The following is a 25,501-nucleotide window of genomic DNA, read 5'->3' as shown; positions in this document are numbered from 1 at the left end:
GGCCGGATTGAAAGGCCCAGCAGTCCGGATGTGGCCCGCGGGCCGTGTTTGGGGTCCACTGGAAAAGATCAAATCAAAATGAAATAAGAAAATGAATGACGTTTTTTTCACGTCTTTGGTTTTCAAAACCCTCACACGGAGGCGCTGGGCTTGTTTCTGTCTCTGTTCCACCGTGAACACATGGTACAGCTCCTTTCTCCCACACGGCCACAATCAGTCTTTTGTCTGCCATGGTTGACGAGCAAGGAAAAAGTGGCGCTTCTTGGGGAATTCCACGGGGAACACCGGAAATGCAGGGGAAATACATACGTACGTACGTCACTGGAGCGTCAGCTCTGATTGGCTGCTGCGGCGGCTGCTACGCTTCAGCTGCAGAGACCTGAACATATCTGAACACGTCGCGTGAGCCGCTTTCGTGGCCTCGGCCGGCTCATACGCGCGCAAAAGCGCTGAGAGCGTAAAAAACGCACCAATCGCGCCGCAAAAACGAAGAAATCGCGGGAAACGCACTACGCGCTCGACGCACATTTACATAGACTTTGAATGTAAACTGGAGGCTTCGGCCGCAGCGGGGTGGAACCCCCTTTAAACTGCAACAATCAAGAACCCAATAACTGACTAGAAAAGTTCTCTTTTTGAAAGACTCAGGACTCGATGGGACTTATTGTTGTACCATATCATGTACTTGCTGTCATGTTGTTTGCTTTGTGTTTTATGTGTTTGAAAAAAAAAACAGTAAACTTGAAAAAAAGTCCCCCTGTCTCAATCCCAATGTCTGTTAACTCTGTCCACGTTTAAGTTCAAAGAGTTTAAGTTCTTTGTACATTTCACAATAAACAACCCAGAAAAAGGAGTACGTAATCTGTTCAAATATGTATAATAATTTACCCAATTATCTGGTTAAAGGATAAACTGGTCTAAAAGCAAACTTCAAAAAAAAGTCAAAGGTCAGCCAGTGTCCCATACAAGCTGTGGACGATCACTTGTCATGTCCAGTGTTGGGCAGTGGTACTTTTAACAGTAACGTGTTACTGCCCTGTAAACGCTAAGCATCAAGTTACTGCATTACTGTGTTTTAAATAACGCATCCAAAAGGTTTTAATCCAGCCCACTGAACATTTCTAAATTATATTGACCAATTTTTCATAGATATACAGCGTTTTATCACTAGAACTACAAGTCCCACAATCCTTTGCAGCAGTCGCCCACACTGCTGCCCTGCGCTGCTGTGTGTGCTGCTGGCGCAAGGGCCGAGGGCTGAGCAGTTCCTACACACGTTGTGCACTTTTTGAGCTGAGGTCTGAGCGGGAGAAGCACATGAAGGAAAGAAAGAAAGAAATGAGACAGTTTTGTGGATGTTATATATAAGTATAAGTACATGTATAAGTATATGTACATCTCACTGGAGAACCACAGGATCACACGTTTGGAGGGAATTCTGTTGGAAAAGTGTGTCTGGTTTCTTTCGAAGCCCATGTCAAAGTGCCCATTACTCACAGGGAGAGGCAGACTGTTGGAGAGGATGTGGCAGCAGGAGGCAGACTGTTGGAGAGGATGTGGCAGCAGGAGGCAGACTGTTGGAGAGGATGTGGCAGCAGGAGACAGACTGTTGGAGAGGATGTGGCAGCAGGAGACAGACTGTTGGAGAGGATGTGGCAGCAGGAGGCAGACTTTTGGAGAGGATGTGGCAGCAGGAGACAGACTGTTGGAGAGGATGTGGCAGCAGGAGACAGACTGTTGGAGAGGATGTGGCAGCAGGAGACAGACTGTTGGAGAGGATGTGGCAGCAGGAGGCAGACTTTTGGAGAGGATGTGGCGGCAGGAGACAGACTGTTGGAGAGGATGTGGCAGCAGGAGGCAGACTGTTGGAGAGGATGTGGCAGCAAGAGACAGACTGTTGGAGAGGATGTGGCAGCAGGAGACAGACTGTTGGAGAGGATGTGGCAGCAGGAGACAGACTGTTGGAGAGGATGTGGCAGCAGGAGACAGACTGTTGGTGAGGATGTGGCAGCAGGAGACAGACTGTTGGAGAGGATGTGGCAGCAGGAGACAAACCACTATCACGTGTGTTTGGGATTGTCCTGTTGTTCAAGTTTAGACTGAGATCAACAAAGTCTTACAGACAATTTATGACATCACTGTCCACTGGATTTATGAACTCAGTATTTGGCCCTCAGGACTCTGTATTTGGGCCTTAGGACACTGTATTTGGGCCTCAGGACTCTGTATTTGGGCCTCAGGACTCTGTATTTGGGCCTTAGGACACTGTATTTGGGCCTCAGGACTCTGTATTTGGGCCTTAGGACACTGTATTTTGGCCTCGGGACTCTGTATTTGGGCCTCAGGACTGTATTTGGGCCTTAGGACTTTGTATTTGGGCCTCAGGACTTTGTATTTGGGCCTCAGGACTCTGTATTTGGACCTTAGGACACTGTATTTGGGCCTCAGGACTCTGTATTTGGGCCTTAGGACACTGTATTTGGGCCTCAGGACTCTGTATTTGGGCCTCGGGACTCTGTATTTGGGCCTCAGGACACTGTATTTGGGCCTCAGGACTCTGTATTTGGGCCTTAGGACTTTGTATTTGGGCCTCAGGACTTTGTATTTGGGCCTCAGGACACTGTATTTTGGCCTCAGGACTCTGTATTTGGGCCTCGGGACACTGTATTTGGGCCTCGGGACTCTGTATTTGGGCCTCAGGACACTGTATTAGGGCCTCAGGACACTGTATTTGGGCCTCAGGACACTGTATTTGGGCCTCAGGACCCTGTATTTGGGCCTCAGGACACTGTATTTGGGCCTCAGGACTCTGTATTTGGGGCTCAGGACTCTGTATTTGGGCCTCAGGACTCTGTATTTGGGCCTCAGGACTTTGTATTTGGGCCTCAGGACTCTGTATTTGGGCCTCAGGACTCTGTATTTGGACCTCAGGACTTTGTATTTGGGCCTCAGGACCAGCAGCTCTCTCGAAAGCCTCCTCCTGGCAGTAGAGAAAAAGGCTCTTGCAAAGAAATGGATGACACAAAATGCACTCAGGATCAAGGACTGGACTGACATTATAATGGACATACGTAAAATGGAAAAAAATTACATTTGGACTCAAATTGAAAATGGACAAATTTGACAAGAGTTTGGACCAAATGAGTGTCTCGGCCATGATTTTATTTTTTCAATATTTTTTTCACAAAAGATAAAAAAAAAAAAAAAAAAAAATTGTGTTCATGGTGATTAAAATAGTTGTGTGGATTGTCAAACAAACTCAGTGACTGGACTTAAGAGTAACATTTGTTTGTGAAGGGGAACTTCTAATCTAAATCATCATCGCAATTTCAAAATGTTGGCTGATGTCTCGCAAGACTATTCAAAATTCCACCTCCAGATGTGTTTTGCTCTTCTCCTTGAATGTTCCACAGAATGACATTGAATGTAACTATATTCCATTTATTCAATTACCGTACGTTTCTGACTCTAAGCTGCTGTTTTTCCCAAACTTTGAACCCTGCTGCCCACACAACACTGTGTCTAATTTATTGTTACTGGCTAATGGCCACCAGGAGGTGCTCTAGCAGGAAGCACAAGCGTTTGACACGCTGTAGAAGAAGATGCCAGAGGACAATGGTCACTGTCCAGGGGAAGGGGACACGTACAATCAGACTCATCTTAACGGAGAAATGAGTCTAATGAGGAAGTGAATCTAGACATGGCAGAACGTAGACACATGAATATACGAACCTTGGAGTTTTACTGCTAAAATACCTTGAAATATGTAAGTGTGTATGTTTCCACCAATCTAATAAGCGTCTGTGTCATCTTGTTGTCTCCATATAAAAAGAAGGGTTTAATGCCATATGTAGATTTTGAAAATATATATTTCAAGAACAATGGCATGAAACAAACAGCAATAGCAAACTAAGCATTGCCCCATGTGACCTCCTCGGCATTACCTCTCACCATCTAGTTGTTAACCAAAAGCTTTTCTTCCATTTGGCGTGTGTTTCAGGAACATTTCACACCTGAGTGCAAGTTCAAGGAGTCTGTGTTCGAGAACTACTACGTGACCTACTCGTCCATCCTGTACAGGCAGACGCAGTCGGGGAGAGCCTGGTACATCGGCATCAACCGTGACGGACAGGTCATGAAGGGCAACCGCGTCAAGAAGACCAAGGGAGCTGCGCACTTTCTGCCCAAACTCATTGAAGGTAATGCAAGAGGTCAATACTGTTACCTTCACACATTGGTTACCGACATTTGCACTGGGATGAGATTGGGTGGATCTGGAACTGGAGCTTTCGCTTTTTCACACATTTTTGACTTATGCTGAATGGATGTGATAGAAACTCTGAGATAAATACATAATCATCGGACTTTCCACAATCAGAATTTTCATGTACATTAGTTTACAGTAAATGCATTTGCAGATTCATTGAAAAGATGTGTGGGAACTCTTATTGTTGTGACAGCCTAATCCTCTATATGTTGTGTCCTGTTCATAAAATACAGGCTTTTTGATATTTTTGCAACGTTTTATTCTTTCTAACTTCATTTCACTGAGTAATGGCTTATTACGTGTTGTTGCAGAGCAGACAAAGCCCTCATGGTTAGTATCCATGCTGTCGATGAGTTGATCTGACGTAAACTCTAAGATTCAGACTCCAACGCTTCCGCACGACATTCTTATTTGAAATTCCAACCCACATTGTATTCAAACCTGTTTGTTTTCCGAGTCTGAGGTTTTATCTTCTGCGTCTCTGAGATCATGTGAATGCAGCATAAGAACAACCCCTTCCATCAGGAACATGAGGCTTCAGGAGAATATAGGGTTGTCCTACAATGATTTAAGATAAGATAAGATAAGATAATATATTCCTTTATTGTCCCACATGGGGAAATTTCATTGGTGCAACGCAGGTAGATACAGAGGTAGATCCAGAAGAACAGATCACTTATAGGAAGTCTGAAAAACGAAAAAAGATCTCCTATAAATAAATAAAAACTCCCATAGACAAAAAAATAAATACCAAATATATTTAGATAAATATATTTATGATAGAGTGTCCTTCTGGTCCGACATACATTTAGTGTAGGTGTGATTTGACTGAAATGTGGCTGTGCAGCTTGTGCAATGACAATAAAGCCATTCTGATTACGCAGACACAAATAATCACCAGACATTTAGAAATCAATGCAAACTATATTAACATTATTCCCAATTAATGATTGTCTTTTAAATGTCTCAGTTTTTAATCCAACATTCAAACCACAAAAGCTCCTCTGCTTTATGCAGTGACACAGTCATGAAGAAGACGTTCTGCCATCATGACAACGTTCTGAGGTCGGCTGTAGGATCAGTACAATACGATGGAGACACACCCAGCAAAGGCCAAAATGAGCAAATAAAAGTGTATTTCCAAAGATGAAGAGGAGTCAAATGTTTTGCAAAAGTTGGTATTTTTTCTCTATGATTTGTTTGCCAAGTTCATTCTTTGATGTTCACAGTTGAAACAACTGAGCCCAGTATTGTGTTCACCTCAAATACAGGCTGCAGTGTCCTTTTTCAAACATTGAGATGTAACTTTATTGTGTCCATGGCAGGAGTCCTCAGGCCCAAGGACAGTTACAAAATCGAGTGGAATGGCTGGAATGGAAAACTGTTTGAAGAACAGGACAGTCCCAGAACATGTGATCGTGGTTTATCTCTGCCATGAGTAATGGGCACTTTGACATATGAAAAGACATGTCCTCGTAGTCCTCCACAGGGATGTAGAGACATCTTCCCATGATTTGTCTTTCAAAACAAGAACACTCTGTCCCTCCAACTTTTTTATTATATTTAGTAGATCAACTTTCCAGATTATTAATGCATTGATACAATTTATATAATTCTCCCTCAAAGTTCCAAAGTGCCTTGATAAACATCTCAGTCAGAGTATTTTTCTGACTTTAAGCCGCTACTTTTCCCCCCCACGCTTTGAACCCTGCGGTCATTACAACGGTGCGTCTGATATATCGATTTTTACTGGCAAAGGGCCACCAGGGGGAGCTCTAGCAGGAAGCACAAGCGTTCGACACACTATTGAAGAAGACTTCAGTGAAAGCACTGTTTTATTACAATCAGACTCATATTCACAGAGAAATGTGTTGAATGAGGAAGTGAATGTGACGCAGCAGAAGACAAAAGACACGTGGAGTGAGGACATGTGATATAATGGCAACTGCAGGTTCAGTTCAATTCCATTTATTTTTGTAACGCCCAAAATCACAACAACACTTAAGGGCGACAGTGAAAAACGGATTAAGCAAAAGTTTAGAACAGACTTATTGAAATGAGACTTTCTTGTTCAGACTTGACTCACGGGTCAAAAGACAAACATGTCCATCACCACATGGACCATGTTTCTGTGTAAATATCTCATGTTACAACACAACACTCACTCCATAAGTACGAGCTCAGGAGCAGATGATCCAGATGTGAAGACACAGAGTCATCAAGGACAGAGGGGACAGTAAGGACAGAGGGGACAGTTAGGACAGAGGGGACAGTTAGGACAGAGGGGACAGTTAGGACAGAGGGGGCAGTAAGGACAGAGGGGACAGTTAGGACAGAGGGGGCAGTAAGGACAGAGGGAACAGTTAGGACAGAGGGGGCAGTAAGGACAGAGGGGGCAGTTAGGACAGAGGGGACAGTAAGGACAGAGGGGGCAGTAAGGACAGAGGGGGCAGTAAGGACAGAGGGGACAGTTAGGACAGAGGGGGCAGTAAGGACAGAGGGGGCAGTAAGGACAGAGGGGACAGTTAGGACAGAGGGGGCAGTAAGGACAGAGGGGGCAGTAAGGACAGAGGGGACAGTTAGGACAGAGGGGGCAGTAAGGACAGAGGGGGCAGTAAGGACAGAGGGGGCAGTTAGGACAGAGGGGGTAGTAAGGACAGAGGGGGCAGTTAGGACAGAGGGGGCAGTAAGGACAGAGGGGGCAGTAAGGACAGAGGGGGCAGTAGGGACAGAGGGGGCAGTAGGGACAGAGGGGACAGTTAGGACAGAGGGGACAGTAGGGACAGAGGGGGCAGTAAGGACAGAGGGGGCAGTTAGGACAGAGGGGGCAGTAAGGACAGAGGGGGCAGTTAGGACAGAGGGGGCAGTAAGGACAGAGGGGGCAGTTAGGACAGAGGGGACAGTAGGGACAGAGGGGACAGTAGGGACAGAGGGGGCAGTTAGGACAGAGGGGGCAGTAAGGACAGAGGGGGCAGTTAGGACAGAGGGGGCAGTTAGGACAGAGGGGGCAGTAAGGACAGAGGGGGCAGTTAGGACAGAGGGGGCAGTAAGGACAGAGGGGACAGTAGGGACAGAGGGGACAGCTGTAATGTGTTTGTTGGTGCGGCCCTTATTTTGTCAAGTTCTATTTGATCTGTAAATATCGTGTGGCAGCTTTAATTCAGGAGCGCTGTCCAGCCTGAAGAGTACGGGAACTCTTCATTCATAAAAACCTAAACAAACCTCCTGTTTCTCAAAGTCAAAGGATTTTTATCAACATATCAAAGCTTTTCATTTGATTATATTTTATATTTGGTGACAAACCTTTAGACCTTTGTAATCAAGACCTTGAATCTCGGGTCCGTTGTATTTGGTACAAAACCTTGGTCCTAAACTGACCAGTTTAAGATTTTAACATCCTTGTCCAGTTTGTCTTGATTAGTTCCTTCCATGTCGTAAGCACAGATTTTACCCAGGGTTTGTTTAGGGCTTTACCCTGATTTGAACTGAAATAAAGTACTTTTTCAAACAGGGTAAACCCCAGCCTCCTTTTTCTTTTGATAATTGTAAAGTTTTGGATCAGATATTTGGATATTTTCCCCTTGCCATATAAATCTTAAGATTGCTTGATTCCACTCATCAGTCGTTTGGGAATATAAATCTGGAAAGTCTGGAACAGATAGAGAAACCTGGGCAAAAAAATCATGTTTTTAATTTCAAGGCGCTGGTACAGCTGGCAGCCCGGTGTAAACGCTCTCTCTTCTTTCTCACACTTATTGTGCTTTATCTCCTATATTTTGTAAATATAATTAGAATATTTTTTTCTATTTTACTGTACGATAGGGACACGCGCTGGAATAGTTTTTTCACATGCAATGGTATTTATATATTTATTTATTTATTTGTCTATGGGAGTTTTTATTTATTTATAGGAGATCTTCTACTGAAAGTGTTTTTCAGACTTCCTATAAGTGATCTGTTCTTCTGTATCTACCTCTGTATCTACCTGCGTTGCACCAATGAAATTTCCCCATGTGGGACAATAAAGGAATATCTTATCTTATCTTTTCTTATCTTATAATCCTTTGACTTTAAGTAGGGGATACGATTCCATTTTACAAGAAATTTTATGGTCTTAAAAAGAGGAGTGTAATTTTTCTCCATAACTGCAGTTAGGTCTCCATGGAGCACCACACCTAACTATCTAAGAGATTCCATTTGCCATTTAAATAGGTAAATCTTTTTAAAGGTCAGAGGGGGCGCCAGTAAGAGAGAACTTCCATTTTTGTACATTTCATTTGTATGCAGACACTGGACAAATTTCTTGACGAAAATTGTATGGAAATGTCTGGTTTGGTTAAATACAATCGAACATCATCTGCATAACAGGCAATTTAATGTTCCGTCCCATCAACTGTAGCATCGTGAATTGTTTTTGATTGTAAAATAAATTGGGCCAATGGTTCCAAATACAAAGCAAACAGGAGGAGAGACCAGGCACAACCCTGACTCAGAGGCAACCGTTGTTGTGATTTTGGGCGTTACAAAAATAAAATGAATTGAATTGACTAACCCCCCTTTAGAGTCAGTGGATCCGTCAGCTGGAGAGGAGAATCCGACCGATAGTCGAACCTCGGATTCAGGAGGAGCAGAGTGGTTTTCGTCCCGGTCGTGGAACACTGGACCAGCTCTATACCCTCCATCGGGTGCTCCAGGGTTCATGGGAGTTTGCCCAACCAGTACATATGTGTTTTGTGGATCTGGAGAAGGCTTTCGACCGTGTCCTTTGGGGGGTGCTCCGGGAGTACGGGGTCCGGGGCCCTTTGCTCAGGGCTGTCCGGTCCCTGTATGACCGGAGCAGGAGCTGTGTTCGCATTGCCGGCAGTAAGTCAGACCTGTTCCCAGTGCATGTTGGACTCCGCCAGGGCTGCCCTTTGTCACCGGTTCTGTTCATAATTTTTTTGGACAGAATTTCTAGGCGCAGTCAGGGGTCGGAGGGTGTCCGGTTTGGGGACCACAGGATCTCATCTCTGCTGTTTGCAGACGATGTTGTCCTGATGGTTCCATCAAACCCGGACCTGCAACATGCACTGGGACGGTTTGCAGCCGAGTGTGAAGCGGTTGGGATGAGAATCAGCACCTCCAAATCCGAGGCCATGGTTCTCGACCGGAAAAAGGTGGCTTGCCCTCTCCAGGTGGGTGGGGTGTCCTTGCCCCAAGTGGAGGAGTTCAAGTATCTCGGGGTCTTGTTCACGAGTGAGGGAAGGATGGAGCGTGAGATTGACAGGCGGATCGATGCAGCGGCTGCAGTGATGCAGTAGCTGCATCGGACCGTTGTGGTGAAGAAGGAGCTGAGCCGAAAGGCAAAGCTCTCTATTTACCGGTCGGTCTACGTTCCTACCCTCACCTATGGTCATGAACTTTGGGTAGTGACCGAAAGAACAAGATCGCGGATACAAGCGGTCGAAATGAGTTTCCTCCGCCGTGTGGCTGGGCGCTCCCTTAGAGATAAGGTGAGGAGCTCGGCCACACGTGGGGAACTCGGAGTAGAGCCGCTGCTCCTCCACGTCGAGAGGAGCCAGCTGAGGTGGCTCGGGCATCTGTTCCGGATGCCTCCTGGGCGCCTCCCTCGGGAGGTGTTTCAGGCATGTCCCACCGGGAAGAGGCCCCGGGGAAGACCCAGGACACGCTGGAGAGACTATGTCTCTCGGCTGGCCTGGGAACGCCTCGGGATCCCCCCGGAGGAGTTAGAGGAAGTGTCTGGGGAGAAGGAAGTCTGGGAGTCCCTGCTCAGACTGCTGCCCCCGCGACCTGGCCCCGGATAAAGCGGCAGAAGATGGATGGATGGATGGATGGATCCGTCAGCTGGCCATTGATTTTAATTCTTGATTTTGGACCATTGGAAAGGAGCCTCAATATTTTTTTTATAATTAATCGTCAATTTGAACTTTGCTCAACACTTTTTCACTAGCGGGGACCACGCCACAATGGAGTATGAAATAATATTTATTGATAACGACGATGGAGCTCGGCGATGAAGGTCGGCGATGGAGATCGACAGTGAAGCGACGATCGAGCCACGATCGAGCTACGATGTAGCGACGATGCAGCAACAATCGAGCACGAGAATTGGCTGGGTAGAGACTCAGGATGGGGGCTCTGTCTCAGGTGATCAGCCCAGTCGATTCAGAACCCCCAAAAATGATGTAAAAATGAAGATGATCCGGATATCGACAGGGAGGCCTGGCTGAAAATTACGTTAACAGTGGCGCGAGAGAAGAGAAGATTGTAAAGGAGCTCAAAACTGTTTTTTAAGTCGATCGTAGTTGAAATACCACTGTGATCTTGCTTGTTTGAGGGGGAGACTAGGCTTCGGTTGAAGGTCCTTGATGCCGGGGTGAGGAGAACGATTGTGGACAAGGCAACCTCTGAGTGGTGGGGGAAACCGAAGGAGGCAAAAATGAACATGTCAATGCAAGCTTTTTACAACCACCGTTGTTTGGTCTCTTCGCAGAACGGCGAGGAGATCTCCAAGCCTAAGATATGTTGATGATGCTCAGGTAGGCTTTAAGTACTGGTAAATAGAGACTGGATGTCAAAGGTGAACGGGAAGTAATAGGTTAGGGAGAGTAGGTCAAACATGGGAAAGGCAGATTGAAGCCATTATGGAAGGAGCGGATGGTCCAGATGGTATAGTAGGAAGAGGAGGCTCGGGTGTGGAACGTGGTAGTTGAGATTGGAGGAACTGGGGTTGATGACATTTCCGGCTCGGGAATCAATATTCTGAATGTATGCGTTGGTGGTGTCGATGACTGCAGAGTCATTGGACTGGATAGCCATGAACATGGATGGGCCGACAAGAGGGCGGCAATCCCGACGGGATCAATGTAAAAGAAGGAAGCTGAAGACATGCTTACTTGCAGATGAAGTGGAGGAACTCGTCAAACTGGGGAGGAGAACCACCTGCCTTAAAGTAACCCCCAAAACCGGTTGATGTGGAACAGCGACTTGATTGACTGGATGAGAATCACGACACTGTGGAGTGATCGACAAAAGACGCTTGGGTCGGGAGGTAGGAGATTAAGGGCTTGCCCCTGTGGGATGATCTGCATGGTGAAGTTGAGATGACCTAAGAAGGACAAGAGTTGCTGTTTGGAGCATGAGGAGAAATTCCTGAGAAGAGGGATCTGGTTTAGTGTCAAGTTGATGCCTTGGAAATCCCAGAACGATGAATGACATACTGGTCTGGTGCCCAGAGGTGACATCCCGATTCCTGGAGGCAGCATCCTGGAGCCAATCTGTGATGACGATCCACGACTGCACAAAACAAGTAGATGAACAAATTGGTATGATGGAAGTAGCTTAAGCGGCATGAGTCTGCGCGACAAAGCTAGCATATGTCAGGTCCCCTGTCCTTAGCCCTCCTTCTCAGCAAGGAAAACATACCAAACCTCTTTGGGAAAAAAGTAGAAACCGGCAACGCGGTGCCCGAGGAGAAGCGGCTGGAAGCTGGCAACGCGATGCCTGAGGATAAAACACTGGAATGCTGTGCACAAGGATGAAACACTGGAACCCGGCAACTCAATGCCCAAGGATAAAACGCTGGGACCTGGAAACGTGGAGCCCGAGGAGAAGCGCCTGGAACCTGGCAACGTGTTGCCCGAGGAGGAAACACTGGCACCTGGCAACACAGGGTCCAAGGAGGAAATGCTGGCACCAGGCAAGGCAGCGCCCTGGTATAAAACACTGGAACACAGCAACGTAGTGCCCGAAACAGAGCTCTTCACTCTCGAAATGCTGGCCTTATGGTAGTCCCAAGAGTCTCTAAAAGCACAGTAGGAGATAGAGCCTTCTGGTGGTCCCAAGAGTCTCTAAAAGCACAGTAGGAGGTAGAGCCTTCTGGTGGTCCCAGGAGTCTCTAAAAGCACAGTAGGAGGTAGAGCTCCTGTGTTATGGAATCAGCTCCTGTCCATGTTAAAAAGGCCGACACAGTCTCTTCATTTAAGACCAGGCTTAAAACTTCCCTCGAAGTGAGAAATTCATCCTCGATTCATCCATTTAGTATGTATGCATCTAGGGGAGGAGGGGGGGTCAAAAAATTTGCCAATTCTTCCTATTACACAGTGCTTAAAAATGCGTAACCTCTACATGCTGCTAAGTCAGCTGATACGCAGTGAAAATGTGTCCTATCACAATGATGCAGACGAGTCAGATCTATGTTTCACTGTTGCAGGTGAATATGGACCAGTTGATTCTCTCTGTCAAAACAACTTTCTCCAGCTGCTCAGGCAAGACTGAAATCATCGTCTCGCAGGAGGCCGGTCCATGTTTAGTCCTGACTCTGGCACCAGCAGGAGGCCGGTCCATGTTTAGTCCTGACTCTGGCACCAGCAGGAGGCCGGTCCATGTATAGTCCTGACTCTGACACCAGCAGGAGGCCGGTCCATATTTAGTCCTGACTCTGGCACCAGCAAGAGGCCGGTCCATTTTTAGTTCTGACTCTGGCACCAGCAGGAGGCCGGTCCATGTTTAGTCCTGACTCTGGCACCAGCAGGAGGCCGGTCCATGTTTAGTCCTGACTCTGACACCAGCAGGAGGCCGGTCCATGTTTAGTCCTGACTCTGACACCAGCAGGAGGCCGGTCCATGTTTAGTCCTGACTCTGGCACCAGCAGGAGGCCGGTCCCTGAGGTCCTCAGAGTCTGAGATGGTTCATATGGCACTAACATGTCTGAGATGTACCTTGGTGCTAGGCCATGGAGAGACTTGTACACAAGCAGAGCTGCTTTAAAGTCTCTTCTCTGAGCCACAGGGGGCAGTGCAGAGACCTGAGAACAGGACTAATGTGATTGTACTTCCTGGTTCTAGTCAGGACCCGAGCAGCAGCGTTCTGGATGAACTGCAGCTGTTTTACAGCTCGTTTGGAGAGGCCAGTGAGCAGGCCGTTACAGTAGTCTAATCTACTGGAGACAAACGCATGGATAAGTCTCTCCAAATCTGGTTTAAACACTATATTTTTGATTTTGGCAATGTTTTTTAGATGGTAAAAAGCTGCTGATGTTATTGATTTGATGTGTTAAAGTTCAAGTCTGAGTCCATTATTACCCCCAGATTTATAACTTGATCTGTTTTATTTCTAAAGAAGACAATCTGGCTTTTGGAGAACAGCATACAGGTAGTTTAATTTGAATTCATAAATATTTTTAATTAACACAGTAGGCAAGGCAAGGCAAGGCAAGTTTATTTGTAGAGCACATTTCATACACAAGGCAATTCAAAGTGCTTCACAGCAGGAAAAATGCATTCAAATCACAAAGAAATTACAGAAATACAATAAAATTAACTAAATTAAAAATTATCAATCCAACTGATTTTCTAAACTAATAAAATCACATACAAAAGAGAAGAGTGCAAAGGAAAAATCCTTTCAGTCATATGCGCAGCTAAACAAAACTGTTTTTAGCTTAGATTTGAACATTGTCAGAGTAGAACCTGTCTCACATCTTCAGGAAGACTGTTCCAGATTTTAGCTGCATAAAACTGAAACGCAGATTCCCCATGTTTTGTCCTGACTCTGGGCACCAGCAGGAGGCCGGTCCCTGAGGTCCTCAGAGTCCGAGATGGTTCATATGGCACTAACATATCCAAGATGTACTTTGGTGCTAGGCCATGGAGAGACTTGTACACACGCAGAGCTGCTTTAAAGTCTATTCTCTGAGCCACAGGGAGCCAGTGCAGAGACCTGAGAACAGGACTAATGTGATCATACTTCCTGGTTCTGGTCAGGACCCGAGCAGCAGCGTTCTGGATGTACTGCAGCTGTTTTACAGCTCGTTTGGAGAGGTCAGTGAGCGGCCGTTACAGTAGTCTAATCTACTGGAGACAAACGCGTGGATAAGTCTCTCTAAATCTGGTTTTGACACTATATTTTTGATTTTGGCAATATTTTTTAGATGGTAAAAAGCTGCTGATGTTATTGATTTGACGTGGCTGTTAAAGTTCAAGTCTGAGTCCATTATTACCCCCAGATTTCTAATTTGGTTTGTAGGTTTTAGAGCGAGACTCTGGAGGTGACCGCTAACACTTTCTCTTTGTTTCTGTGGGCCAAAAACGATTATTTCAGTCTTGTCTGAGTTCAGCTGGAGAAAGTTGTTTTGCATCCACACACTGATCTGTTGGATGCAGTGACAGAGTGAATCCACTGGTCCATATTCACCTGAGACAGTGAAACATAGATCTGACTCGTCTGCATCATTGTGATTGAACACATTTTCACTGCGTATCAACTGACCCAACGGCAGCATGTAGAGGTTGAACAGAAGGGGACCCAGGACTGACCCTTGGGGCACTCCACAGGTCAGGGTCATGTGGTCTGAGACACAGCTACCAATTTCAACAAAGTACTTCCTGTCTTCCAGATAGGACCTTAACCAGTTTAGGGCAGGGCCAGTGATGCCCACCCAGTCCTCTAGTCTCTGTAAGAGGATCCCATGATCGACAGAGTCGAAAGCAGCACTCAGATCTAACAGAATTAAGACTGAGGCTTTGCCCGTGTCAGTGTTCAGGCGGATGTCATTTGTCACCTTGACAAGAGCAGTCTCAGTGCTGTGATGAGGTCTAAAACCTGACTGAAAAACATCAAATGAGTTGTTTATTAAGAGGAAATCTGTGAGCTGTTGGTAAACAACCTTTTCAAGGACTTTGCCCCAAAATGGCAGATTAGAGATGGGCCGGTAATGACTCAGTACTGCGGCATCAAGACTGCTCTTCTTTAGGAGAGGCTTTATGACCGCAGTTTTCAAAGACATTGGGAATGTTCCAGATTGAAGCGACATGTTAACTATGTGAGTTAATGGTGCCAACAAACTGTTCAGCACAGACTTTAGAAATTTGGTGGGTAACACATCAAGGCAGCAGGTAGATGAACTCAGACTGGTGATGATCTCATGGACAGTTTTGTCAGTTACTGGTGCAAAGTGAGTTAGCTCTAAGTGTCTTGGTGGTTTTAGGGTATTTTTTTGTATTGTGGGATTTATAGCATTTTTAATGCCCTGAACTTTGTCATTAAAGAATAATGCAAACTCATTACACTTGGATGTGGAAATGAGTTCTAACGGCAGCTGAGCTGGAGGGTTTGTTAATCTGTTTACTGTGGCAAACAGGACACGCGAGTTTTTACTGCAGCTTCCAATTATTTCAGAAAAATATCTTTCCCTAGTTCTACATAAGATTAGGTTGTACATGTTCAGCTTTTCTTTGTAAATCTCTTTTTGAACCTGGAGCTTTGACTTGCGCCATTTCCGTTCGGCCCTGCGGCACTCCCTTTTCTGTGCCCTGACCGAATCATCATTTCTCCACGGCGCCTTCTGCTTATTTTTAACCATTTTAGCCTTTATAGGGGCGATGGTGTCCAGAACATTCAAAACACTAGATGTAACAGAGTTCAACAAATCATTTACATTAGAACATGAGACATTTTCAAAGTTTATCATTTCCATAAACAGTGCACCTGTGCCATCACTTATGTGTCTCCTCTGAACAACTGCAGGACCAACCGGAGGTTGGGGAGAAACAGACAGGTCAAAGAAGACACAGAAATGATCAGACAGAGCAACATCGATCACATTAACATTTGAAATATTTACCCCCTTTGTAATTATGAGATCTAGAGTGTGTCCTTTGCTGTGGGTGGGGCCTCTCACATGCTGAGTAAGACTGAAGGTTTCAAGGACAGCATCAAGCTCTTTAGCGTTTCAGTCACAAATATTATCAACATGCACATTGAAATCACCTGTAATGACCAAACCATCAAAGTCTGTGCATATGACTGAAAACATCTCAGTAAAATCATCAATAAAACTTTGGCAGTGCTGGAGAGGCTTGTATAAAACAATGAAGAGAATGGATGGAGACCGTTTTAGCTCCATTTTAAAGGATACATACTCAAATGATGAAAACACCCCAAAAGACAACCTGCGGGTAATTATTTCATCTCTAAAGACAGCACAGACTCCAACCCCTTTTTTGTTTTCTCGTGTTTCAGATTCAAACTTAAAGTTGGGTGGAGCAGATTCTATCAGAACTACATTTCCTGTGTTTTTGTCAAGCCATGTTTCAGTTAAAAACATAAAATCAAGATTATAAGAAGAAATAAAATTATTAATTAAGAGAGATTTGTTACATAAGGATCTGACATTTAGCACAGCAAGTTTCAGACTAGTTTCAGTGAGACTGGGCTTTATCTTTTCACAGGGAATATGAATCACATTTCTCAGATTGGGCCTGACTCACATTTTGTTTTTCCATCTGTGTGATGATGTGACTACAGAAATAGCACTAGGGGGGGCTCTTTTTACATAGGGCCCTGGGTTGGTTTGATGTTTAATGTGACAATAAGTCCCGGCAACGCTGAGACCCAGTGCATCCTAGCTATGGGAGATACCAGGTGAAAGGCGAGGTTGGATGGGTGGTGGGGCTTTTGTAGCCAAGGAGAGTTTGGGACCAGGTGAGAGGCGAGGGGGGGTGGGTGGTGGGGCTTTTGTTGGTGTAGTCGGCTTGTGCAGGGAAGAGTTGATAAGTATTGACATAGCCCTTGCTATATTGGGCGTGAGTAGAGCCATCTTAATGCCTGATTTGATCAGACTTTCAAAATGGCTGGGAAGGCCCATTGGTGAGAGTGGAGATGAGAAGGAGAATGATGAATCTTTAGTGGGAGTAGATGTTGCAGGGGGAACCCAGGGCTGGTGTGAAGGCAGGGGCAATGACAGGGATGTTGTTGGGCTTGTCACAGATGGGTCCAAGGCCTTTGAAGATTGTTCCTTTGCTGGAGGCGGTGGAGGTGAATGTGGAGCAGCTGGAGCTGAATCCTTTGCTGGTGGTGGTGGAGCAGCTGCTGATGAATCCTTTGGTGGAGGCTGAGGTTGTGGTGCTGTTGATGTTGAAACATTGGCTCGGTCTCTGGCTGATGGAGCAGGAATTCTTCTCTCATTCCTCTCTTCTCTAACTATCTGCTCAGGACCCTGTCCAGGCCCAGTCCAATGCCTCAGAGCGTGGAGCAGGTTCTCTGTCAGCACCCTCACTCCACCTCTGCATAGGTGGGGGCCATTTATCTTAAACAGGTCCTCTCGTTTCCAGAATAGATAGAAGTTCTTAATGTAGTGTAGTCCTCTCGGGGAACACTCTTTGGACAGCCATGTGTTCAGCTGAAGAAGCCGGCTAAACTTGTTTATCCTCCTGTCGATGTTTGGAAGAGGTCCACTTATGAATGTTTTGATTTCCATTTTATCAAGCACGTCGAATAACTTCAAGAAGTCTTTTTTCAAAACTTCAGTCTGTTCCCGCCGCATGTCCACTGCACCCACATGCAAAATCAGCTGTTTAGCTCCTCCATGCTTAGCCATAATATTTGGAAGGAGTGACGTTATCTCAGAAACAGTGGCGCTTGGAAAAGAATGTGTGTTTATCTTTTCATGCGTCACGTGACTTATCGCGCCGTCCCAACCAAAACAATCTGCGTGACCTTGGCTTGTCCTCGCTGTATTTTGGCCACGTCATCTTTCCTTTTTTCATTTAATTCCATCTCTGAAAGTGGTAAAAATCTGTTGGTGAGCTGTATTTTAGGTGACTTCACGTTATCTTTGTATCGTTTAGGCTTTGCTCCAAGTTTGTTCCAAGAAACAGCCTGGTCTTTCTAGTTTTTAGACAGTTTTGGAAACGACACAGAGTCACTGCGGTTTAGGTTGAAAGTAGCAGTTTTTCTTGTAAAAAATATGCTCTTCTTACCGTCGGTTGACACAGGAATGGTATCGTGAAGAACTTTTTCAGATTCCAAAACAAATATCCGTGTTTTCAGCTCATTAATTTCTTGTTGATATTTCCGACAGCGTTCACAGTCTTTCTCCCTTCTTCTCCCGGACATGTCGCTGGCGTCAGATATGTCGTTAAAACTGGAAAAATGTTCTTAAAATCCTTGGTTTACTTGAAAAAGTCTAAAGCAAAAATGTTTGGAAGACAAAAACTGATTAAATAGCAAAATAAATAAGGAAAGCAGCGATAGCAAGCGGAGCGAGCAAAAAAGCGTGTGCACTCTTCGGAAGCAGGCTGAAAATCATCATCATCAGTATTGTTCAATGGAGTTAAAATATGCTTTTTGAAGACACATTAAGACAATTCAGATTTCAAGCCATCAGCAGAAACATCTACAGATCTATAAATGCAAATAATAAATCATTGATGATAAATGGAAGAGATTTAATCTACTATTTCGATGCATGTCTGAAGGACGAGTCAGTGGTCACAGGATCAGGGGTCACAAACTTTATTGAACGAACACATTTTTTCTTCACACTGTAGTTTGTGTATTTAACAAAGTTATCTAACTGTACAGATTTCTTTTCTTGTCGTTACAGTGGCAATGTACAGAGAACCTTCACTCCACAACGTCGCTGAACAAAGCCCGCCACGGAAAACGCCCAAGACCTCCAGTGACTCTCCAGTTCTCCAAAACAGCAAAAAGAACAACGACCTCAAAGAACACAAAGAACATAAAGAACATAAAGAACACAAAGAACACAAAGAACAAAAAGAACATAAAGAACATAAAGAACACAAAGAACACAAAGAACACAAAGAACACAAAGAACACAAAGAACACAAAGAACACAAAGAACACAAAGAACATAAAGAACATAGGGATCATAAAGAACATAAAGAACATAAAGATCATAAAGATCATAAAGAACACAAAGAACACAAAGAACATAAAGAACATAAAGAAAACAAAGAACACAAAGAACATAAAGAACACAAAGGACATAAAGAACATAGGGATCATAAAGAACATAAAGAACATAAAGATCATAAAGAACAAAACGATCATGAAGAACATAAAGATCATAAAGAACATAAGTCTAAAAGCAAAAGCTCCTCCTAGCACTGAGTCACCAGGAGGGGGCACTGTGACACTCAGCCACAGGGTGGTTAGGGCTACACTCCCGACTTGCTGCTTGTAGGAGGGTTTGCTACGCAGTCAACCACAAATCAAGCTTTTTTTGAGTCTTCAGATTCTTAAAATGCTTATTAAAGGGGCCTTAGTTTTGCAGCTGTTTTTTTTTTTTTTACCAAGTTGGAGGCAGGGATTTTAAAGCAATAAATTTACACAAAAGAAAATTGCATAGTGATGATGTGGTTCAGCTGATTGAATAAGAAGAAGCCCATTTAAGAATTCCCCAATAGTCTTCCATTTTTGGTCATGTTTTAACTCATTGTTATATTTTTATAAGGTTGGTATCTTCCAAGTCTTCTACTACTGCACTTGACCCTGTGTTTTTGTAATATTTGTTTGTAGAGTGGAGAGTTGTCAAACTACCTCAGAATGCTATAGGGCATACACAGCCAATCAGAATGCTCGGAGAGTCAATCACTTCTGAACCGATGGAAATGTTTCAAAAACTCTCTCAATCTCTCTGGCATAGAGAGAATATTCTATAAATATATTCTGGAAAATATAGCTAGTAGGCGTTGCGTTCATCTTAGTAACGTTACCGTTCAGCACAGCTGTGAACCTACACCAAACCAACACCAAACCAACACCAAACCAACACCAAACCAACACCAACACCAAACCAACACCAACACCAACACCAACACCAACACCAACACCAAACCAACACCAACATGGTTTTGTGGGCTACTGTTCAAGCCAAGGTCAGAAACAGTGTAGTTTGTTGTTCGTGCTTTTCTCTCAACACAAACCACGCCCTCTCCACACAGATCACATGAGTCGATAATCAGTGGGTTTGACCGAGGCACGTGGGGCAGAGAGGGAGGGGCTCACATCAAAGGCTTTATGACGAACACACGTAAAAGTGATTACATTTCTCTCTCTCTTTTCTTTTAACGGTACAGCATAAAACACAGACTTTGAAGACGTACAACTACAGTAGGTGGCGGTAAATGCACCTTTTCAGTCAGCCGCCAACCACCATTAAAAGTAACACAGCAACAACAACCTCTTGAATGAACTTTTAAGATGACAGAATAATCTGACTTCTGTTCAAACGTGATCGTCTCTCTAAATCAGATTATCTCAGGCTAAAAGATGTATTTGCTGAGGAGTTCCTGAATCCTCAAACTCTCTTCACTTCTGCTCCTCTCCACGAGGTCTTTTCCTCGTGTCTCCAGACTTTGTGGAGAACTTACTGGAGGGTCTCAGTCCTGCCCCTAGTAGAAGTTTTATAAATACCAAGAATGGCGCGTGTGCATTTTGAAGTATTGCAGAAGTAACAGGAGGTAGAAAGGCCAAATATCGCATTTAGAACCCTAAATTTGAATAAAAGTATCCACTCGTTTGAGGTAGAGTTTATTTTGTAACAGTTAAAGTACATGTACATGTACATGTTGAAAGGTGGAAACGCTTTTTAATTTCATAAACTCATGAAACCCATGTGAGCGTCGGACTTCAGACCTGCAGCAGGCGGGACCAGAGTGGACACAGGTGATGAACCTCCAGAGTTAAAACAGGTGTATAACTTAATAACAGAGAACATGTGTCAAGCCAAACCAAACACACTGTGCACGGTGCGTCCTCTGCAGGATTAGTTGTGTCATGACACGATGATAGCCGGCCCCCGTAACCAAGGCAACCAACACCCAGCTATGCGCTCAAAAGCTGAAATGAAACTGTTCGCATTTGTTATTTACTTTTCTAATGATAATGTATGTATATATATATATATATATATATATATATATATATATATATATATATATATATATATATATATATATATATTATTCAGGAGCTATACAGCACTCCTGAATAAAAGCCACGTGCACGAAATTTGCAAATTTGTCTCCCCTGTTACCTGCAAATGCCAATTATACGCACCAATAAGCTGGAAACAAGCGGAGCAAACTAATCAGGACTCGATGACAAAGGAAACCTTGTTCAAATCTGCTTTCCTCACACGGCTGAAGAACATAATGAGTGTTAATTACAAGTTGGATAGCTCATTCCAGAAGGTTTTATTCGCCCTGTAATTACACATCTTTAAATAAATGAGTGTGAGGAAGTGGAGATGTTGGTAAGGATGGAGTTTGACTGAGGAGGGTTAGAAAAGGCTAGTGTGCTAAAGAGCCAGTTTGTTGACACTTTTCACTATTTGCACTTTAAATTACATTTCACTTCAATTGCACACAGCACTTTCAGCATCAATTCACTATCAAGGACCACGCCACAACAATGGAATATGAAAGAATGTTCATTGATAATAGTGATGATGGAGCGATGATGGATCAATGATGGAGCGATGATGGATCAATGATGGATCGATGATAGATCGATGATAGAGCAATGATGGATCAATGATGGATCGATGATGGATCGATGATGGATCAATGATGGATCGATGATAGATCGATGATAGAGCAATGATGGATCAATGATGGATCGATGATGGATCGATGATAGATAAATGATGGATCAATGATGGATCGATGATAGAGCAATGATGGATCAATGATGGATCGATGATGGAGCAATGATGGATCGATGATGGATCAATGATGGATCGATGATGGATCAATGATGGATCAATGATGGATCGATGATGGATCAATGATGGATCGATGATGGATCAATGATGGATCGATGATGGATCGATGATAGAGCAATGATAGTTGGCTGGGTGGACACTCAGGATGGGGGTTCTGTCTCGGGTAATCAGCCCAGCCAATTCAGAATCCCCAAAGATGATTTAAAATGAAGGAAGATGATTTGGATCTTGACGTAAAGTCTGGCTGAAAATGATGTTAACTGAGAGGCGCGAGAGAAGACGAGCTGGATAGTCAAGGACTCTCTGAAGAATAGCTGGATGGAATCTAAAAGCAGTCTGTCCATTACTGGAGATGAGAATTAATACCGGTGCATTGGAATAGAGTTTTAGCGTTTGTGGATCGTCGATGGAAGTACATGGGTGTGAATACGGCGAGCGAGTGATGGAATTGAGGTTTGGACGAGCAGTTGTTAAAACTGTTTTTGTGGTGGAGTTGCCTTGCTCCGGAGTGCAGAGAAAGGTTGGGGAGAAATACTTGCATGGACGTAAGAGTTGACGAGCTGCAGATAGTAATGAAGTCAATATGATGGAACTTAATTGAGAGCTGAATGAGATTGAGAATGAGTGGAATGAAAGATTTGAGGATAGCCTGATTTATATGGTTCCTGAAGATCAAACAGGAGGAATTGAGGCAATTGTTGAAGTTCGGTGCAGAGCCTCCGATTTGGGACGGTGAATCGTGAGTAGGAGTTGGTTGATTATGGTGACTTGAGTATAGGCAATGCGGGTGAAGGATTGATAGAGGGGAATAGACTGAGAGTCTAGAATATTATGAGGTGCAGCATACGTTACAAAGGCGCCGGTCCAGCTGGCAGCCCAGTGTAACGCTCAGCTCTTTTCTCACACTTTTTGCACACTTATTGTGCTTTATCTTTTGTATTTTGTAAATATTTGTTCTACTTTACTTGTACGATAGGGACACGCGCTGGAATCGCTTTAATTTATTTTGTTTTTGACTTTGTTCGGCTGGACTATTGAGTGTTTTTGTCGTGTCGTCGTGATGTGCCCTGGCTCCGAGCCCCCCCGGCCCCACCGCGCCCCCCAGCCGCCGCCAACACGTTTGTGTAAACGCGCGTTCGTGATCGTCATGTTATCCCGGCGGACATCCTAAGATTTTTATAAGAGATCTTCTACTGAGAGTGTTTTTCAAACTTCCTACAAGTGATCTGTTCTTTTCCTCTGGATCTACCTCTGTATCTACCGGCGTTGCATCAATGAAATTAAGGATTATCTTATCTTATCTTATCTTATTGTAGAATATCCCTGACTGATCTACTAGAGAGGTGGTGTTGAATGAGTGCCTTCTGACTGATCGAACCCCCAAAGAATATCTGGAACGATAGTGGGGTATAATTCGAACAGATGTGGAGGGCCCGTTAGAGTAGCCAGAAACAAGCTGCCTTCCCTTGGGCCTCGGGCCGAGATAAAGAATCATTTTAGTGCAGAGTTCGATGGTTGCCTGAAAATATTTAAATGCAATAGTCTGCTACTTCTGTGTTTTGACTTGAGAGGTGCACTAGTTCGTTGTAAGGACGAGAAGCAGATTCTTGGTCTGAAATGAAGAAGGGCTTGCACTGTAGGATGATGTGAATGCCTGGTAGAGAAGACTAAGCGCTTGAAGACTGTCTAGTGCGTATGGCAGCTGGAATGAGTTGGAAGGGGCTGGAGTGCACTGAGCAGTCTTTGATGCATCAATTGATGAACGATGGATTCAGGTGTACGCTGAGAAATGTTTCTTTCGAGAAAGAATGAGGGAATGTGAGATGGGGGGGTTGAGCCATGGTTTCGAGTGTCCGTGCTTGCTGTTAGCGCGGTTGCCGCTGTGGATCGGAGCAAATGTGGCGGGGCTCTGAGCGAGCACGTGAATTGGAGCAGTGAGGCCTAGCATGGATCGACGTAATGGTAATGATGAATGGGATGAGAGGTGAAAGAATGAGCGGCGCTGGCATGGCATGTCCGAAGGTAACGTGAGCATGTGTGAGAAGGCAGGCGGACGTGGTTAGATGAGGTAGAGTGAAAAGCAACAGATAAAGTAAGACTGAAGGTGACATCAAGCTAGTATGCAAATGTGAAGATGAGAAACTGATGGAATTGCAAGAAATAGAATATCCAAAGATGCCTGTGGCTAACATGTGTCAGCGAAGCCAGACAGCTGAATGTGACGTGATAGTAATGTAGTGAACTATGGCAGAAAAAGAAGCTAAGAGTTCATATAAGAGTAGGAACAACTTGATAAGCAACGGTCAGAATAGTCTAGTATAAGTAAGCATGAGCAGAGAGTAAGAAGATAAAATAGCTTAGCTTGAGTGCACTGCACAAAAAAAGGGGATGAGAGAAATGATTAGATGAGAAAGATTGAGAAAGAGGGAGCAGGCACAAGCGTTAGACTCAACGAACTCAACATTCGAAACTCAACATCTTTTTTAAGGACACGGGATGCTGGGACGATGCTGGACTGTTTTGATTTTGGGCGTTACGAAAATAGATTGAATTGAATTGAGTTAGGCAACCTGGCTCCCGCCACCAGGGGGAGCTGAAAGGTCGAGCTGCGGGCCCCTGGAGCGATGGCGACGTCATCAGCTTCTCCAGACGGGGAACAAGGAAATGCGGAGGCTGACGAAAAGTGGATATCATAGCGTCTGAAAGAAGTGCCCTCCGGCTTCGGCCCGATGCAGCCCGGCCGCGGTCCGGTCTCTGGTGTCAGCCTGCGTGGAGCGGCGCCCGGGAGCGGCGCCCGGGAGCGGCGCCCGGGAGCGGCGCACGAGAGCGGCGCACGAAAGCGGCACACCAGCCGCTGCGGGGAGCAGTGCCTTGGCGGGAACTGTGGTGCGAGCTGAGGTAGTGCCTGGTTGAAATGAGGAGAAGAGCGAGAAGGAGAGCGCGTGGGCCCCGTTGCTGTGGAGTGGAGGTCGGTGTTGGTGTTTAGTCGCCCGGAGGTGGGATTCACGAGAGGCACGTGCGGAGCAGATGATGGTGTTTGGAGGCTATGGAATTACGCCTACTGTGAGTGTGTGCGGCGGAGAGGGGACCTGCGTTGGCGAGTCCTCTAGGGAACGTGACGACTGGAGATAGAACCGACTGAAAGTTCAGACTGGGAACAGGTCAGAATCTGATAGAAATCGGCTCATGATTCTTGTCCAAGCGAGAGAGCCGAGACAACAAGAGATGCTGGGATAGGCGTGTATAAGTAGGGCTTCTGGGTAATTAGAGGTGTGGTTAAAGAGTGGAGCATGGTTACTGGTGGAGTAAGAGGTTGAGGCGTGGTCCTGCCCCCGAATCCAAGTTGACGTATAACATCTCCAACTACATGAAATTGATTTAAAAAAATTATTGAAGTAATGTCGGTCCATTTTATCCCATTTTTAGATCTGGCGCACAAGGGCACTTTAATGAAGCCGTCTGTCCTGGAGGGAAAAGGGAGACAAATTAAAACGTTAGGTCAATTGGATATGTGCAATATATAGTGCAATATTTGGGTTTAAAGGTGCCATAACATGCTTTTTTTCGCATTTCGTAGTCTATCCTAAGTGTATAATTGATAATAATAAGGGTTGTGCAACACCCTTAACATAATAGTTAAGAAATATCACCCAGACCTTGGACCCCCTCACCAACCCGGAAATGCAAACGGCTTGGGTTGA

General features: G+C 44.9%; 1 protein-coding gene across 1 annotated transcript in view; it reads left to right on the top strand.

Annotated features, from left to right (window-relative positions):
- Positions 1-19,177, top strand: part of fgf11a (fibroblast growth factor 11a) — a 240,847-nt gene extending 221,670 nt beyond the window's left edge. Inside the window, exons 4-5 of the mRNA XM_072459413.1 lie at positions 4,001-4,199; positions 18,654-19,177. Of these exons, the coding sequence (XP_072315514.1) occupies positions 4,001-4,199; positions 18,654-19,177 (723 nt within the window). The remainder of the gene's footprint in view (positions 1-4,000; positions 4,200-18,653) is intronic.
- Positions 19,178-25,501: the final 6,324 nt, after the last annotated feature.

This window comes from Eucyclogobius newberryi, unplaced genomic scaffold, assembly GCF_026437365.1.
Source record: "Eucyclogobius newberryi isolate DKJ021-1_F unplaced genomic scaffold, fEucNew1.0.hap1 SCAF_22, whole genome shotgun sequence".
In the NCBI taxonomy this organism is placed as follows: domain Eukaryota; kingdom Metazoa; phylum Chordata; class Actinopteri; order Gobiiformes; family Gobiidae; genus Eucyclogobius; species Eucyclogobius newberryi.
This window is presented reverse-complemented; position numbering and strand designations above follow the sequence as displayed.